The 19,724-nt window shown below is 38.7% G+C and overlaps 1 protein-coding gene across 1 annotated transcript in view; it reads left to right on the top strand.

Annotated features, from left to right (window-relative positions):
• The window catches only part of NUP210 (nucleoporin 210), a 150,157-nt gene that overhangs the window by 91,384 nt on the left and 39,049 nt on the right, over positions 1-19,724 (top strand). Inside the window, 5 exon segments of the mRNA XM_051983765.1 lie at positions 3,415-3,519; positions 3,632-3,733; positions 12,486-12,614; positions 19,081-19,208; positions 19,460-19,595. Coding sequence (XP_051839725.1) covers positions 3,415-3,519; positions 3,632-3,733; positions 12,486-12,614; positions 19,081-19,208; positions 19,460-19,595 — 600 coding nt within the window.

Here is a 19,724-nt window from a genome sequence, read left to right as displayed (position 1 = left end):
GGAAGCCACCATGTGCTTGGCACAACCATCCTGGGCAAGAGGCAGCGTGCTGGCGGCTGCCACCGGACAGAGCAGTGCTGTCCAGCCAGAGCGGCCTAGGAGTGCACCTGCCCAGGCCCTCTCTCCATCCCACACCTTCCAGGACAGGTCTTGTTAGAGACGTGGCCATTGTTGGTCTGGTCCCACAGCGCTCAGATGCAGGAACCTCCCACTATTGAGCCTTTCTTCAGCCTAAACCGGGCTCCAGAATAGCGATCAATAAACCAATAAACATTTATTAAGCATCTGCTATATGCCAGGCAGATGATGAGGGAACAAAGGCAAAAAATGGGCTGGCTTGGCCAGTTGTAATTTCCTTTTACTAATCTAGCCAGAGTGAAAATGAAAGCGGTTTGGTTCTCAAGAAGATACATTTATTTGTGTGTGTCTGTGAGAGAGAGACACAGAGAGAGAGATTGAGAGAGAAGAGAAAGAACATGGGAGAGGGAAAGAAAGAGAAGGAAAGAGACAGGGGAGAGAGAGAGAGAGAGAGAGAGAGAGAGAGAGAGAGAGAGAGAGAGAGAGAGAGAAGAGAATGATAATGAATGAGAATACATACTCTAAAAGGTACAAGGTAATTTTGGGAAAGAAGACCATAGGAGCTGGCTGTTCCTTCCCATTGTAAGAGGATAATTGGGGGGCCATGTTCTTATTCCCACAGTCATTTATTAAATAGGTATAATCTCTGTCCCACTGTCCCTGTGAGGGGAGACTTTGACAGGGAAACAACAATGGTACTGAAGAAGAAAAAGACTAACTCAAACCCAGGAACCTAGAGGCTACTTGTAGAGGCTTTATCAAACTTGAGACCCAAGGCAGACCATTGAATTACTAAATATTCAAAACATTTGTACAAGCATATGTTTTAAGAATTCAAAGAAGGAGAATAATAATTACTAGCACTTATACAATATTTTAAGGTTGGCAAAGTACTCTGTGTGTGTGTGTATAATTTTATCCTTGTAACAGCCCTGGCAGGTAGGTACATTATTATCCCCATTTTGCAGAGGGGGAAACGGAGGCAGACAGAATTAACAGCATTTGCCCAGGACCCTGCAGCTAGGAAGTGTTTGGATTGGATTGTCTTTGGGATACCAAGTCCAGCCTTCTCTCCCCTGTGCCACCTAGTGGCCGCACAGAGAGGACCATTTGAGGGACTGGGATTCTCAGAAAATAGAGAGGAGACCAGCAGGGGTTGAGACTGCACGATTAATTTCAGTTCAGGTCGTCAGGCACGATGGTAATTATCGGGGATATAAAGGCAAGAATAAACAAGTTAAAATTCTCCTAGATGAGGGCAATGTGAATGCAACTAGTGAGATGTAAGAGATGGAGGGGGGGACTGGAGCCGTGGCTCCTCTGGGGAAGGAGCCTCCCTCTGCCAGCGCAAGTCGGAATCCCCTCTGTGACTCAGAGCGTTGATCAGAACATGGAGACGGGAAGCAGGATTTCACCAGAGTCGATACAAAGGGAAGAGGGGGGAGCGCAGATTTGGGAGAGGAATCTGGGAAGCCCATTGCCAGTGATTCTCGGGGGCCATCTTGGATGCCAGGCTGAGGGAGGGCGGATTTTATCTGTGGGTGATGGGTTATTGGAGAAAGAGGACGGCCCGGTGAAAGTGCTGTTACGGGATATTAATTTGGGGGGATCTTAAGGATGAAAGAGATTATGGGCCGCAAGGTTCCCCGCAGCAATGGTTCGGAGGTTTGTCTAGTTAGGGGCATGTGGGACGGAAGCCGGGCTCGGGAGAGGACGGATAAGGTGACAGAAGGTTCACAGGAGCGGGAGCAAGGCTGCGCTCTGGCCACAGTCTCACGGACTGCAGTCCCGGCCGTCTTCCTCTCTCGCCAGCCCTTCCTTCCCGTAGGCCTCCCATGGATCTGTTCTAGCACCAACACTGACCGCCGCCCCCCAGCAAACCCAGGAGAAGCCGGGCACAGCGTTTGGGTTCCCCTGCCCTGGCGGCAGTGGGCCTGCAGCCGGGCCTCGCTAGCCCCCCCTCCGACTTCATTTCTCCCTCCGCAAGGGCCCGACTTAGCCTTTTGCTAATCCAACCGGAGTGAAAGCGCAGCCCCAGAGGGACAGGCCGACTGAGTCACAGACACGGGTCGGACTCGCCGCCCGGCCGCTGCAGCATCAGTGTCTGGTCCCCTGCCCGGCAGGGCGAGGCCTGGAGCCACGTCACGGCTGCGGGGAGAGGAGATGCCCTGCACCCGGCCTTCCCTTGTTCTATTCCCCCTCCCAGCCGGCAGTCTCAGCCCCCATCTGGGGCAGGAGTCCCGTATTCTCTTCCCTTCCCCCGACCTGCGCTATCCCAGAATCCCCCGCTTGGCCAGGTGCCTTTGTCCCTTTGCCGTCTCACTTGCTTGGGCTGCTTGACTGCTCACAGAATATAAATGAGATCGAGTTCAACAAACAACTCCATTCCTTCTGAGGATACGGAGGACTCACCTCAGACTTTCCTTCCCATCTGCCCTATTCCTATTCCTTCTACAGTAGCTTAACGACCTCTTAACTTTGCCCCTGCCCCACCCCAGCAACTTCACTATTTCCAGGGTGTTTACTTCAGTTACAACTTGAGTTTCTTCAGAGTTCTTTTTAGCTCCGATTAGAACAAGAACTGTTTACTTCTCCTATTTGTATCTTCAGTATCAGCTCAGAGTTCTGAACATGGTAAACATTCAATAAATGCTCTCTTCTTTATTCAGTTCAGGTTTATTAGGATGTATCTTTAGGATGTAATGGGTTACCCACAAAGTAGAAAGATGCCACAGAAGGTTAGACTTGAGACCCAGAAGGGTTGAGTTCCAGTCCCAGCCCCTACACTGGCCAGCTGGACTGAAGTCATTTCACCGCTCTAGGATTCAGTTTCCTCCTTTATAATATGGAGAAAATAACATTTGCACTTACTTTACTACAATTTCATAAGAATATAATAAGGAAAGCACTTTGTAAACCCCAAAGTGCTGTATAATGTGAATTGCTTTTACTAGATCATTAATGTGAAGTATGTAAAAGAGAAAATAAAAGGAATGAGGCAAAAAAATCCTAGATCTGGAGTTTGAAGGAATCCCTGAGTCCCTCATTACAGAAAGGGTAACAAAGAACTAAGGTCAATAAATGAGTGACCCAATATAGTTGAGCCCATGAGCTTATAGCCCATGCTCTTTCCACTGTATTTGGACCCCTTCAGCAACTCCCCAGGGAATAATATCCATAATCCTTGGGAGTCAAGTTGATGGAACCGTCTTTTGGCGTACTGAGTATGCTCTGCAATCCTGGTTATCATTCCTGGTTTTATGCCCCATTAAAACTTAGAAGCTTTCTTCTGGGCTCTTTCCGCCTGCAGTTCATGAGTCGTTTTCCCCTTTTCAGTACGAATCTCTCGTGCCTGTCTCTGCCACCATCGAGCTGATTCTTGTGGAAGATGTGAAAGTGACACCCCATGATATAACCATCTACAACCATCCTGGTGTTCAGGTAAAGCAGCTTCTCCTTCTGTCCACTTGTAAACTCGCGTGGCCCACTTATACCCCAAAAGTGAGGCCGTCTGACTGCGTTTTCTGATTCTCTCATTCTCTTCATCATATAGGCTGAACTCCTCATTAAAGAAGGCTCTGGGTACTTTTTCATCAACACCAGCATCACAAACATTGTCAAAGTGTCTTACCAAGAGGCTCGCGGCCTTGCGATGGTAAGTAGGAGGTTTTTAGAATAAATTCATTTTAATTCTTATGTAGTAACAGTTGCACAGTTTTGTAGGTGAATTTAGAGAAGATTATTAGTCATACAATGCTAAAACTGGAAGGGAACTTAGGGATCTTACAGTCCTATCCCCTCATTTTACAAATGAAGATAAGGAAGACCATAGTGGGGAAAGGATTCATCCAGTATCACACAGTGCCAGGTCCAGGACGGTCTCCCAGCTCCTGGTCCAATGTGCTTTCTTCTCTCATACAGGCTTTTTATTTTATAGATGCGGAATTTGAAGGTCCAGAGAGGTTTTGACTTGTCTAAAAGTATATGCCTAGACTTTTCATTTTATTTGTTGGTTTGTTTGTTTTAACGAATATATAGCTAGTTAGTAGAAGAGCTGGGAACCTGTTCCTCTGATTCAGAGTTCTATAATTTTATCTTACCACAGTGCTACTTAAATCAATTTTGTGATTTCTGCATTTATATGGAAATATTTAAGGAATTAAAGAAAATACAAGAGAAATTCTTCAGTTCCCTCTGTTGATTTTTAATATCTCTACTATAGGTTACTTTGGGTACTGTCCACAATCATGTCCTATGGATGGTGCTAAAGTCACAGTTTTCCTCTTCTCTGTGGGGAAACATTGGCCCAAATCCTGATTGTTAATGGCTCCTCCTGGGACTGTCACCCATAAATCATAGAAAAGAAAAACATTCATTCTGCTCTTTGGAACAAATGGTCATTGTTGAAAAGAAAATGCTGGGGCTTTGGATAGCCTGAGGCTTGGGGAACTTTCTCCCAAGTGTGTTGTCTTCCTGTTTTAAAAACACATTCCATTGCTCTTCTTCCTACTGAGCAAAAGAACTCTTTTGCTTATCTTTTCTCATCAAAAGAATAAGCAAAAAAAAAAAAAAAAAAAAAAAACCCTAAATAAGCCTGAAAGCTAAAAATGTGCCTTATTTTTTCTTTCTTCTTAAGGTTAAAAAAAAAGAAATCTACATAGTTAGCATTAGGTAAAATTTCATAATTATGAGTAATAGTAATAATAAGTAAATAATAGATGGGCAATAGTTATTTGTTGGTTGGTTGATTTTTAGTTGCTTTGTCATCCTGTGGGTGGCTTAGTATAATTCTTGGCTCTTAGCTCTGGAGAGGGAACCTAGAAGCCTAAGGAATTTGGCAATTTGTCCAATAAATGAGAAATCTGAGAAATGGGGCAGGCTTGGAGGAGCACACGGATCAACTTCTCTAAACAAGTGAAACCTGCTACATAGGCTAATAAGTGTTTGTTGAGTAATGCTAGCTGGTGTCCTTGCTCTGGATTCTTGGAAACTAGTTGAAACAAAGATTTGTGTTGATTCATCGAGGCTATTGTTATAAGATAATAACCCCACTAGCACAAACTTCCTATATTTAGAACGCTGGTCTTTTATAAGGAGAAGGAAGGATTGTGAAATCCCATTTTCCTCCAGAATGACCATGAAATGATTGATCATGTATCTGCAGGGAAAAAAAAAAAAAAGTGTTGCTTCATTAATTCCTGGAGAGAATTAGCAGCGACTTGACCTGCCCAAGCAGCCTTCCTTTGCAGAGGAAGTAGGATGAGAAGAGAAAGCTACAGGAATATTTGTTAGAGAGTTGTTTCATATTGCCACTGATAGAAACTCAAAAGGATAAGGAAGTTGGTAGAGTACCAGCCCTTGAGTCAGGTGGATTTGAATTCAAATCCAGCTTCAGACATTTGACATTTACTAGCTATATGATGCTAGGCAAGTCTCTTAATCCTGATTGCCTCTCTTTTGCCACTCTACCAACCAAAGAGTAAGGAGACTTGTCCTTATATCTTGATCTGGATACTCCAGATTTAAATAAATTCCACTGATAACTACCAATTAGTTCTTCTAATGGGGAGATAAATAATATAGTTAATAAAGCACTTTACTTGGGTGAAGATCTGAATTCTAATCCTATCACAGGCTAGTCACTTAACCTCTTTGTGCCTCAGTTTCTTCATCTGTAAAGTGGGCATAATAAGAAGAAGAAGTATGTTTCAGGGTTGTTATGGAAACCAAATGAGATTTATATTTGTAAACCTTAAAATGCTCTGTAAATCTATTTTTATTATTAATTATGTAGGATTTGTTATATATAATGAAGTTTCATCTATGAAGCTGGTAATATTTTAGAACTGTATGCTTAAAACACTTCTTTTGCAAACTTCTCATCAAAATAAAAAGAAATCCTAAATAATTCTTAAAGCTACACAAATAATACTGTACTTAAAAAATAATAATCCCTTGTATCTATATAAGACTTTTAGCTTTTCAAATTACTCTGAAATATTCTTTTATATGTCATTTGATCCACAAAGCAATCCTCTTACTAGGCTTGGAAAATTTTATTATCCCCATTTTACAGATAGTGAAACATAAGCTCTAAGAAATTCAATGACTTGCCAGAGATGACACAGAACTTGGAATAGAATTGAAGTCTCCTCATTCTTATCTTGTCACTCTTCTTATTATCCAGTTGTTCAGTCATTATCAGTTATGTTCAATTCTTCGGGATTCCTTCTGAGGTTTTCTTGGCAAAATATTGGAATGGTTTGCCATTTCCTTCTCCAGCTCATTTTATAGAAGAGGAAATTGAAGCAGACAGGGTTAAATGACTTGGCCAGAGTCACACACGTACTAAGTGTCTGAGACCAGATTTGAACTCATTAAAGAGCTAGCACTCTGTCCACTGAACCACTTAGCTGTATCTTTTTATATTATGAAAGATATGACTCTTCTCTTTTTTTTATCAATAGGAGAGGTGTTTGTGTGTGTGTGTGTGTGTGTGTGTGTATGTGTATGTGTGTGTGTTGCTTGTGCTGTAAGCCTACAGAAGTTTCCTCTGGTGAGAAAACATCAGTTATTACTGCTAAGAGGGGAGGTTTGCTGGCAGAAAGACTGACCCTTGAAGTTGGTTGAGGAGCCCCAGTTTTGAAGTAGAATTTTAATTGAGGAGTTGGCTCCCAAGTATGGCTGGGGAGGTATACCTGTGTCTTTCTCCCAAATCGTCCTAATGAATCTGTCTACATGGAAGTCGGGCCAGATGTTAGTCAAGTGGCAATGAGACTAATTAGCAGCAGAAGCTCTGAAAACCCATTTGGGCAGATTCGGGGTATCTGCTCTAAGATTCTTTTTTTTCTATAACTGAATCTATACTCTTTACATTTTCTTCTACATAAATTTCTTTATGTAAAAATTTTTAAATATTAGCAAAATAATTTTTATATACTTTCTCTTTAGGTAAGGTAAGATGAAAGTATGGGCATCTATGCTGAGAGTTAGGCTAGGACAGATAGGAATGAGGAAAATGTAAAAGGGACTTTCTCCTGCACATTTGGGGCTAGTTAGGACCAATCAAGTTTAGGAAAGTGTCAAAGCACGAGTATTCTCAGCTAAATCCAGAACCTTCCTGGGTTCCTTTTTCTTTGAGGATCCTAGTTTCTTCAGACATCATGTTTCTATTTCATATGTATAAATATTCTCTAACTCCCAAAGAACAAGTTTACCAGTATCCTGCCACCTGCCCCCAGAAAAGATTTGGCGCTTTTGACAAATACTTTGTAGATAATATCTAATACAATACACTGGCAGAATACAGTGTCTTCCACATGACTCTGATCTCTGACCTCTGTGTCCCTCATAGCTCCATGTTTAATTTTTGACCCGTTGCCTTTGGCTAGTGGCTCTGGCTGTACCCCATATACCCATAGGACCGCATTAGAAGGAGGAAGGTCTTCACTCTAGGTTGTAATACAACTGAACATGGAAATTCTGTGAGATGGTTTTTGCCACTTCCACAAAGTAGGGAAGTATTTTTTCCCACATGGTGTTGATAATCTGTCACAAGTCCTAACAGCTTCTTTCCTTGGTTGTTTTTGAAGGTAGCTTACACATTTTCTTGGCATTTCAGAAGCTAATTAGCAGTGTTCTCATTTCCCTTAATCACAGAGACAAGAATGCCTACAACAACTCTTCAATTAGTTTGAAGAAAATGTCTCTCTTACTTCCTACCAGTATATACTCAAAAATCATGAATGGCTTAAGAATCTCTTTAGACTTCTGAAACAATGTACTGGGGTAGGGGTCAAGAGACCCCTAAATTTCACCTTTGCCATTTATAATCAGCATGCTGCTCTTGTCTAAGAGCTTCTCTCTAAGGCTCAGTTTCCTTATCTGAAAGAAAGAAAATTAGTCTGTGCCCTATCTACCTTTAAGAACTTATGAACCTTGAAAAATTACCCATGCATATGTTTTGTCAATAAAAAGCTATAATAATTTTTTTAATAGAGAAAAAAAGAACTTATGAAGCTTTGGAAAGAAGCTATATAAACATTGTTAGAGATAATTTTTGCATGTATGGGAAGAGGTCACTCAATATTTTTTACTGATATAATAGAAATTCCTAACTAGTGAAAATAGCAAAACTCTTTTGGGAGATGATAAAGATTAGAAGAATTCTACATCATCACAACCAGAAAGAAAAAGGCATTAGAACATAGAATGATAAAGTGGGAAAAGACCATCCAATACAGACTATTAGAGCTGGGAGGAACCTCAGAGTATCAGAATGGGAAAGGGATCCTAAAACACAGAATATCAGCAGTGAAAGAAACATTGGAATATAGAATAGCAGTATTAAAAGAAACAGCAACCTCTTCCAAAAAAAAAAAAAAAAGCACCTTAGAAGACTGGAATAGCAGAGAGCTAAAGTATCTTATATTTATAGTGGTGTCAATTCAAATCCATATGGATTTCTGCAGATTGCATCAGAAAACCAAAATTAATATTTATTTATTTTGATACACATTTCCCAATTACATTTTTTTAAATAATTTTTTATTGATAGAACGCTCCCAATTACATTTTAATCTGATTTGGCATAATGTGAGTTTGACACGTCTGCCTTAGAATACAAAATGTTAGATCTAGAAAGGAATACTAGAAGATATAATATTATAGCTGGACAAGTATTTTAAACTACAGAATATTTAAACTGGGAGGGGACCCATTGGGAAAACAAGAAACAAAAACCTAAGGCCCGGTGAGGCAAAATTCAAGGTCACAAACAAGGTCTAGTTGGTGGCGGATATGGGTTTTCAGATTCTCATTCCAGTGTTTTACCCACAGTGCCATGTTTACCTTATGGGGTCACCTTCCTTTGTCATCATTGTCTTCATCATCATCGATGATTACTCTTCTGTCAGAAGCAGCATGGGATTTTTGATAGAGAGCTGACCTCACATTTAGGGAGACCAGCCTCTGACCCATATTGACTTTGTGAGTCTGGGAAAGCATTTAACCAGTTATCAATTTTTTAAAACCTATATTTGGCTGAGGAAGCTCTAACCAACACTGGTGGCCAGTTTCCTGTATTAATGAAATCACAGATTCGGTCCCGGTCCTATTGTTGGTTTGCTGAAGAAAATTTGTAGCTGATTCAAACCTAAGGTTTCTTTCTAAAATGGAGTTCTTTCCAGTGGTGTTGTTTTTTAATTAAGAAAAAAGCCTTGGAAGCTGAAAATTGTGTAATTATTGAGTAATTATGTATAATAACTTTGCTTTAATCTTAGTACCCACCCAGAGAAACCTTCTCAGCATTTCTGAGGGTGCTGGATGAGCCATTGTTCCTGCCAGTGCCAAGACCTTTCTGACTCGGGGTTATTTTCATATAAACACAGCACTGTGAGCTCCAGGCGGTAGATTGCCCACCGGACTAGAAAATGCAGAAGCCGTGCCTGGTATTATCCCCCACAGACTTCTGAAGACTACTAAGTAGTGACGTCAGAGCTAGACTTTTATCTGCACTGAAGCTCTGGTGCTATCATGCAAGATTTATAAGAACACCGAAGGAGTTCAGCGAGAATATAGAAAATGCAAGCTGATTGCTTCAATGACATTTAAAAATTTTTTATAGGGGAAGAAACTGGAACTTCACAATTCGTCTACAAATGCTTAATAGCAAGGGGCAAGTAGGAGGTGTACTTCCTGATAGAGAAAGGGAAGCTGAGATAATTGGGGAGCACCCTAACAGTGGGGCAAAAGCTTTGGGTTTAGAGCAGGAATGATTGACTCACTGTCTCCATGTTAACCAGAGCTCAGAGTATCTCCTCAACTGCACACTTCACTTTGCCTATAGGATGCAGTATTATTAAATAGCAATAATACATGCATCTTCCATGAAGAGATGACAGGATTTTCCTCTAGGCTCAGTCTTCACAGACATTCTCAGGTGGCACCTTCAACACTTAGAAATTAGAATTCATTCGGAATGATGACTTTTTCCCCCAAAATTAAAATTCCACTGTAAATTAGAAAAAAAAAATGAATGAGCATAAAACACCCATCTTCTTGCCACCGCTTGCAGAAAGATGGTTTGAAATCCTTTCTCCAAGGTATTGCTGAATTACCTTAGAAGGAGTAGTTCATTTTGTGTTTCCATTTAAAGTTTACATAGCTGCTCCCCTGAAAATGAACACCTCCGATCCTTCTTTAACATGGGCTTGTCAGCACTTTAACTCGCTTGTGTGTCTTGTATAATTTTGCATATTCCAGTGAGCATCGCTGCTTCTGACTGAATTAGTGATGTGGTGGCTTTTGCAATGTCTCAGGAATTGGGTTTTCAAATTATATTTTCAGAGAAAGCACTTGGACCTTTTTAAAAAAAAATCTTTTAAAGAAATTCTTTCAGAAATGTAATAAGCTCTGGTGAATTTCCTTTGGACAATTCAGAAACCTAATGGTAGTTGGACCTGACTTCTTAGTCTATATTTAATATTGGGTTCCTGGAGCGAGGGCTCACATTACAGGGATCTCATTATTTCTTGTGATATGCACTAGGGGACCTTTCCTCATATATTTTAAACCATTATGTGAAATGATTCAAGCCCCATCCACCCAGCTACATTATTGAGTCAACTGCACTTCCTTTCATCTTGTCAGATGGCCTTGCTAATACCTTAGATTGACTGTTGACATAGGATCTTTCCATTATTGGCACATTTTTAAAAAGTACTTCGTGCTGTTCTCTCAGTGTACTGACCTTCCATTGAGGATCTCTTCTCCAGAGTGACAATGAGCTGTCTGGTTACAGGAGGCAGCTATTGAAGTCAGGACCTTAAGGTGAAAAGGAGGCCTTCAGAGCATAATGTGCAGCTGTCTCAAAAGAAGTCATACATGACACTGAGAGCACCGGGATTTGGCTGTCAAGAAATTTCAGCTTCTACAGTCACAGATCTAGGGGTCAGCTGGTCCATTTTTTTTTGTACATCTGGAATGACTTCTTTTAAGCTCCAAACAAAGGGACCACTTGAGTGAGAGAACTTGGGAATGAAAAACTGGTGGGATATGAATCAGAGACTGTATTGTGGGACTGGCTTTGTCACTTAGTAGTTATGTAATTGTTTCAAAGACTTTTTGGAAGAAAGATAGTTTGATCCTAGAGAGGAGAGTCAGAACTGATGCTAGTAGTGACAGGAAGGTAGACTTTGGCTTGTTATTAAAAAATATATATTTTCCCAACAATGAGAGCTATCCAAAAATGGAAAGGATTGTCCATCACTAGAGGTGACTGAAGGGAAGCCGGATAACTGCTGTGCAGAAATGTCATAGAAGAGATTTATGCTTCAAATTGGGGTTGGACTAAATTACCCTCCAAGCTTAGAGTCTTTAACTCTGGACAAGGCACATTAGTTTATAAATCTTTAAAAATTAATTGGATGATATACAACCAAACTTGGTCTTAAAGAAGAAATATGAAAATACTCTTCCCTCTTTTATTTGCAGAGATGGGGTACCACAATATGGAATAGATTTGGTTCATGTACTGATTAACAGCTGAAATGAGTTTTTTCCCCTTTTTATTTGTGATTGTTTTGTGTGATTTTTTTTGTGATTATTTGTGTGATTTGTGATTATTGTATGTGATGCCTCTGAGCAAGGAAAGGGAGAGAAACGTTACATAAGGAAGGTGATAAAAAACAATATATTAATAAAATAATATGTTCAACGAATAGGAGGAGATTATAGCTAAGGTCCCTTCTAGCTCTAAAATGATTGTAGTTTTAGGCAGTATTAGCATTTCACAATAGGAAAGGTATATACGATTGGCACGACATACATTAGGTGACTTTTTCAGAGTCACACAACCAGTAAGTGTCTGAGGTTGGACTTGAACTTAGGTTTTCCTGACTCCAGACCCAATCCTCTGAGCACTGTGGCACTACCTAACTTCTGGATAAATGTTAATTATAATTGTGACATTGATCTATGATGATGTCCAGGGCTTAATCCTGCTAAAAATTATTTTTTTACATGGAGTTTATTTGGCTTAGAGTTTCTTATGATGAGTAAGTTCAGGGAAGAGAGCAGGTATGGTGATGTCTGGGATAGCTTTTGCCTCCTTCATGATTGCAGAATCAGTTTCAAAAGTTGCCTGAGTGGACTAAGCTGGATGAGATAGCCTTGCTCAGTGAGGTGTCACTAGTCCTTGCTAAAAAAGAGGAAGAACTTAATTGGAGAAGGTGGAAACCTTGCAGGATTTTTCAAATAAAATTTCAAGATAATTTTTAACATTCATTTCTGTGAAATTTTGAGCTACAGATTTTCTCCCTGCCTCCTCAACTCTACGTTCCTTAGGTAAGAATTTACCATGTGTGATCATGCACAACATAAAATAAGATTTTCTTCTGGCATTTCAGGTGTATCCATTATTCCCAGGAATGTTAACAGTCATGATCCATGACTTGTGTTTGGCATTCCCAGCGCCTGCAAAGGCTGAAATCCACGTATCAGATATTCAGGAATTATATGTTCGCGTGGTTGACAAGGTTAGTGGTTTTATGTTTACAATATTGTATCCTTTTTTAGAGATTTTAGTAAAGATACTTAGGAAAATACTCCTTTCTCTCTTAAAAAAAGTTTTTATTTAAACAATAAATACAAACATTTCAGTACATAGATAAGAACCCAGGGAAAGGACTTGAGAAAATTAATAAACAAAATGAAAAAAGGAGAGCAATTATAATGATTCTATATGTTTCTATAAATCTCTTTTATTTACTGGTTGATAAGCAAGAACTGTATATATATTGTCTTTAATGCTATAGGGACCATATCATCCAACATGTTTTTGTGATCTTTTTTGACCTCCTTTTCTGGGTATTTGACATAGACTTATGACTGTTATTATTGCCTTTAATTACATAGTTGTAGTCTGTGTTTATTGCTTTAGTTCTGATTTATTCTTTATGACTCACTGTATATAAGTGATTCTATGTTTCTTTGAAATCTTTATATTCTTTGTTGCCTATGATATAGTGATGTTCTTTAATATACATATGCCATAAATTTAATTCCCAATTATTGAATACCTAGTTTGTTTCTATTTTGTTTGCTATTTCTAAGTATTTTTGAATTGATGGGACTTTGTTCCACTAGGAATCTCTTTTGGGTATAGTTCCAGTAGTGGAACCACTGATCTATGGCTATGAATAGCTTTGGAATTTGGGAGAAGGGGAATAAAATTTCCCTATTGCAAAAGGTTGATCCGATTCACAACTCCACCAACATTGTAATATTAGCAAGGCCATTTTGCCATAGCTGTGCCAGCACTTAATTTTATTGTATTTTATTCTCTTTTTAAAATTTGAATTCATGGCTTTTTAATTTCAGTTCAGCAAGTCTTTTATTAAGATTTAATTAATTTCTTCTGTTACTATTTGGAAGAGGGATTTTAATTATTCTTTGTAAGAATTTTCTTGTGATTGGGAGAACTCATTTCTTCAAAATCCATCTACTCTATGAAAATACTCTTCTCACCAAGACTAACCCTTCTCTGAATAGTGGAATTTTGACAAAAGTCAAAATAATCTCCTTAACTTTCATAGTTTGATATCATCCTGATCTTCTCTTCCTTTCTGCCAGTCTCTGATGATAAAATGTCCTTTCTCTTTGCCAAGGCCCATCTTTCTAAATGTTCTCTTACTCACATTCCCTCCCATCATCTTCAACAACTCACCCAGTTAATCATCTCCCACCCTCTTTAATTTCCAGTCCCTGTCTTAGCTGTTTATTCTGTTGCTTTTATAAAAAATTACCTGTCCTTTAAAAAAAAAAAAACTTTACTAGACTCTACTAGATCCTCAAATTATTATCCTGTATCTTTCCTTTTTTTATAAGTAAGTACCTAGAAAATGCTGTTCACTCTTATTGCCTTTTTCTTTTCTCATTTTTCAACCCTTTGCACAATGGCTTCTGACTTCATCATTCAAGAGAAATGTTTTCTCCCAAGTTACCAATAATCTCTTTATTGCCAAATCTAATAATTTTTTTCTCAGCTCTTCCTTCTTGACCCTTCTATTATATTTGACACTGTTAAGTAACACTGTAATTCTAGACACTCTCGTCATTCTCAGTTTTGTGACAAAGACTCCTTTTGGTCTCCCTTTATGTGCTTGACTGGTTCTTGGTTGTTTTTGCCAGATCATTATCTGTATTACACCCCAATGATGGTTGTACCCAGACTTTGCTCTGTATCTTTTTGTCTATTAATTCTATACTCTATTTCAGTATTCTTATCAGCTCCTGAGAGTTTTATTAGTGTCTTAGTATAAATGAATCCCAGATCTGTTTACCAGGCTTCATCTTTTTTGACTTACAGCTGAACATCTCCAGCTGCCTACTTGATAGTTCAAATGGAATATGCTATAAAGTTCTCAAACTGAAGATTTCCAAAGCTGCAATTATGATCCTTCTCCCTAACCCTACATCACTTTCTAACTTAACGGTTTCTGTCCAAGGTACCACTATCTAGCTAGTCACCCAAATCCTCCAAGTTGGAATCATCGATGACTCTCATCCTTATGACTCATTATCCTTAACTCCATAGATCTGCTCAGTTGTCAAATTTTATTTATTTCACTTTTGTAGCACTTCTGGTTCTATCCCCTTTTCTCTGTTCACAGGACTGCCACCCTAATCACCTCTCATCTGGATTCCACTTCCATTGCCAGGCGATTAAACAATCTGTCAAATAATTAACAAGCATTTATTAAGTGCCTACTATGTGCTTTGTGGTAGGTGCTGGGGATACAAAGACAAAATCCAAACAGTCCTTTCCTTCAAAGTGCCCCACATGATAATTTGCTATCACAGTAGGCTACCATTTAGTCTCAAGTTTTTCCACTCTCCAATCTATCCTTCATATATCTTCCACTGGTGTTTTTCCTAAAGTGCATGTCTGATCATGTCATTCCCCTTCTCAGTAAAGTCCGATAGCTCCTATGGTTTAGGATAAAAGACAAACGTCTTTGATGGCCATTTAATGCATTTTGTGTCCTGATTCCCACCTATTTTTCTGACATTATTATGGAAATAATATTACCCCCCTCCATAAAACCAACCGTCCAACCAAATTGGTTTTCTTGCTGTTTCTAATGCATGCCATTCCATCTCCTATATCCTTTTGTATCGAATATTCTTCATACCTGAAATGCACTCCCTCCTATTCTCATTTCTTAGAATCTCTAGTTTTCTTTAATATTCAACTTAAAAGTTATCTTCTAACTGAGACCTTTCCTTGATCCATCCAATCCCACCCTTAGGAACAAGTGTTAGGATCTTCCACTCCCACATTACCTTTTATTTATTTTATGTTTATCTTGTATAGGGACGTATTCTCTCTCCCACTAGAATGAAGCACTTTGAAGGAAAGAACTGTTTGGGTTTTGTCTTTTTATTCCCAGCACCCACCAGAGCACATAGTAGGCACTTAATAAATGCTTGTTAATTATATGACAGATTGTTTAATTGCCTAGTAGTGAGAGTCGAATCTAGGTAAAATTCACCCTTTTGACTGATGCAAATAAATGGCATTATGTCAGATTTATTCATATCTGTTGACATTAAATTTTGCTCTGAATTCTGCAATTCTCCCCCCTATTAGCTTTGAGTGAGAATTTATGTCCAGTAGCTTATTTAAATTGTAAGCCAGCTGGTCAGGGAACTTGGCTGGTGATTCTCCCCTGGGCTCACTGCATTGTTGGTTCTCAGTGAAATTTTAATGGTGATAGCATAAACCATAATAATGTGGACTGAATTAGCACAAACCCTGAACTATGGAATATTTTTAGAGGAGTGAAATTTTGTCGCTGCAAGTATATACAGTGACTGGAATTAGGCCAACAAAGAATTGCCCAGTAAAATTATTTAGGGTGATTGCTTTAATGAATATAGAAAAGCAGTTTATTGTTTATAATTGAATGGGCACTTTTCAAGAACTGTAGGTTGTTCAGAAAGTTTGTTTTCTTGCATAGACTGAAACATTTTCCTTTCTGGCTTCATTTGCTTCTTTGCTGTGACACCTTCTCTGCGCACATGATCTAAAAGTTTTCTCTCTCATTCAGTCATGGAATTCTAATGCTGCCTCAGCTTGCCCTTCATTTATTTTGAGTTTCGGTTCTCATCAACCATTTTTGTTTCTTTCTTCCCCTTCTGGAAATCCTTCTTATTGGTAGAGAAAACAAAGATTTCATTTAATTAGTTCTGACTTCTTGAAAGATAGCATGGCATTGTGGAGAAAGCACCGGTCTGGGTTCAAATCTTGCTTCTGACACTTATTAATTGTATGAGAGTAGGCAAGCCATTTAATCTCTTATGCCATAGTTTTTTTTTTTACCTGTACAATGTAAATGTTAGATTTGATGACCCTGACATCCTTTCTAGTCCTACATTTGTGATCTTATGGTCCTTTCTTAATAGAGCAGCTAGAACAAGCAGGATTCAAAACTCACCATATCCTGGAGATATCTCTTAGACTCCAGTTCCTCATCATATAAAATGAAATGGTTGTATTCAGTGGTCTCTGATTTTTCTTTGAGTTCTGAATTCAGGCTGCTACAATTCATATTCTATTATCATCCTACCGTCCACACGAAATGTTAGTCTTAGTCTTCCTCCTTTATTCTTTCTCTTTCATCCACACTGGGTTTTGTTGAACATCCTTAGCATTTCTCACAAGGTTTAGTTCCTTCTGGTCTTTATTCTTATAGGACTCAGTAAGTATCACTCTTGTGCAGGTCCTCAGTTACCTGACCTAACTTCTATCTTTTATATGTGTCCTTTGAACATCTGAGATTGTCTGTGAGCACATTGTATAGCACAACAGATTCTCTAGACACTTCGGCTATTTCTTGTTCGGCAGAGTCATTTGTGCTTAAAGCGTGATAAATCCTAGGATTTGACTGTTCCTCTACCATCCTCTTTTCTTTTAAAGTCTTAGGGTACAGTATTTTATTTATCCTTTACTTGAATTTCTTAAAATATATTCCCATGAACTTTAAGGCATACATGCAACTGTGTCCACTATTCTCTATTTCAAACCCTTCAGATGATACTTCTCAAGATTCCCACCTGCCTAATCCTCATTTGGCCTATATCACTCATATCCTAATTTGTTATCTTTTCATATAAAACGTGCTCATCCAATCCCTACTTAAAAGCCTCCAGGGATGGGGATCTCACTGCATCTGAGATAGCCCATTTTGGGGAAGATCTAAATATTACAAATTTCTTCCTTATCACTATCTTCTTTCCTATGGCTTCCTCCCATCTGCCCTAGTTCTTTTCTCTGAGACTACAGTCTGCTTCTTCTATTCCTCCTCCTTGTCCTCCTTTTCTTCCTCTTCCTTCTTTCCATCAGATTTTTAAAATTATTGAGCTATTCTTCTATCCTCTATCCCCAAGTCTTTATTTCCCCAATTTAAACATTTCCAGTTCCTTCCATTCATCTTTCTATAATATGGTTTAAAATTCCTGCACCATCTTATGTACTTTCTTCAGAATTTATTTAGCATATCAATAATCTTGCTAAAATGCAAAACCTAGAATTAATTGGATGTATCTTCAAAATGTTATTTGGTAAGGCAGAGGAAATTAGAACACTTACAGGTTCTGAACACTCTGTTCCTCTTGCTGCAGCCTTAGCTTTTAATCTGCTTCTCATCCTTTTGACTCCTATTGAGCCCATGGGCCCTAAATGATGACAGAGGAGTTTGTGAGAAATCTTAAAATTTCAAACTGATATAGTCTTTTGTTTGAGTTTATACTTTTTGAAATATTGAACTTAACAAATACTTCAAAAATGAAAGTTTCCATATACAAACTAGAAGGTAAACATAATTATATAAAAAATTATTACATGTAGCTTTAAAAAATATAATATATCAAACATGTTACTTTCAAAGCTGTCCTGTTTGCCTTTGTTTCTTTCTGAGCTTCTTTCTGTTCTATTTTGTGAATTTTTAAGTGCTTACTGATCTTCTTTTCTTTCTTTTTTTTTTTTTTTGTTACTACTATTACTAGCTTCCTTGTCCCCCCTACCAAGTGAAAAAAAAGAAAAACACAATCATTTTAACAATTAAACTTAATGATAATTGTGGAAATATGTATAGAAGAATTGCACATGTTTGACATATATTGGATTACTTGTCATGAAGGGGGAGGGGGTGAGTAGAAGGGAGGGGAAAAAATTTGGAATACAAGGTTTTGCAAGGATGAATGTTGAACTATCTGTTCATGTGTTTTGAAAATAAAAAGCTTTATAAAAATTTAAAAAATATTTAAGCTCAACAATTGCTCATATTGTGTATAAAAATTAAAAAAAAATAAAATAATTAAGAATAGCCAAAAGAAAATACATTCACATGTTTGCCATATCTAAAAATACATCTCTCCTTCTGTACCTGGAGTCTTTAATGTCTGTGGAGATGGAAACACAATTCATCCTCTCCAGTCTTGGCTGGTCATCACATTGACTAGAATGATTAAGTATTTCAAAGATTTTTTAAAAAAACAATGCTGTCATTCCTATAGAAATTAATTAAATTGTCCTATATTAATTAATGAGACTTTATTGTAGAACCTAAGCTTTTATTTGGTGATCTTCATATATTTTCCCCTGCTGGACTTACGATTTCTTTTGGAGGGAACTGTTGGGGAGGAAATTCCCTTTTAGTGTGAGAGTTACTTTGGCAACTAAGAGGCAAAGTAACTTGCCCAGGATCAGAAGCCAGGATATGAGAGAAGGGATGTGAATAAATCTAGGTATTCCTGACTTGTAGATTGATTCAGATGCACTATGTATGCCATGCGACCTCCCTCTCCTTAGCAAATCTCAGAATGACATCATGTTTACTTTGATAAATCTGGGTTTTATCAGGTTATGTACTTTCTTCACTATGTAAATTGTAATTCTTTGGTGGGAAATCATCAATAATTAGCCATTAAATGTTGCAGGTGGAGATTGGGAAGACTGTCAAGGCATATGTCCGAGTGCTGGATTTCTCCAAGAAGCCCTTTTTAGCCAAATATTTCTCCTTCATGGACCTGAAACTCCGAGCAGCATCCCAGATTGTTACACTAGAGTGAGTCTGCCTCACGAGAAGCCCCTCATGCTCCTCTGAAGCATCGGAACCCATTTTTCAGTCAGGACACCAACATCATCTCTAGCACTGGCTCGTGAGAGTGGGATCCAGGCAAACTCAGGAAGATTTAGCTAGGGAGCAGGGGTACCAATCGAAGCTTAGGATAGATGACACAACCAACTCCCTGTGTCCCCAAGGAGAATTCAAGAGTTTTAATGGTCCAAATTCCCTCCTCCATCTCCTCTATTCAGGGCCCTTGATGAAGCATTTGATGACTATACGGCCACATTTCTTGTCCATGGGGCAGCCATTGGACAGACCAGCCTGACAGCAACCGTGACCGATAAAGTTGGACAAAAAATCAACTCTGCCCCACAGCAAATTGAGGTAAGGAGTGGCGCTTGACAAATCAGCAAGGCCTTGTTTGGATGGGCTTAAGAGAGAAGTCAATTGGATTAAGATTTTTATTATTTCTGGAATATTGAAACTGCTTAGAAAATGACATGAACAGATGAT

The sequence above is a fragment of the Antechinus flavipes genome, chromosome 1 (assembly GCF_016432865.1).
Source record: "Antechinus flavipes isolate AdamAnt ecotype Samford, QLD, Australia chromosome 1, AdamAnt_v2, whole genome shotgun sequence".
In the NCBI taxonomy this organism is placed as follows: Eukaryota; Metazoa; Chordata; class Mammalia; order Dasyuromorphia; family Dasyuridae; genus Antechinus; species Antechinus flavipes.
This window is presented reverse-complemented; position numbering and strand designations above follow the sequence as displayed.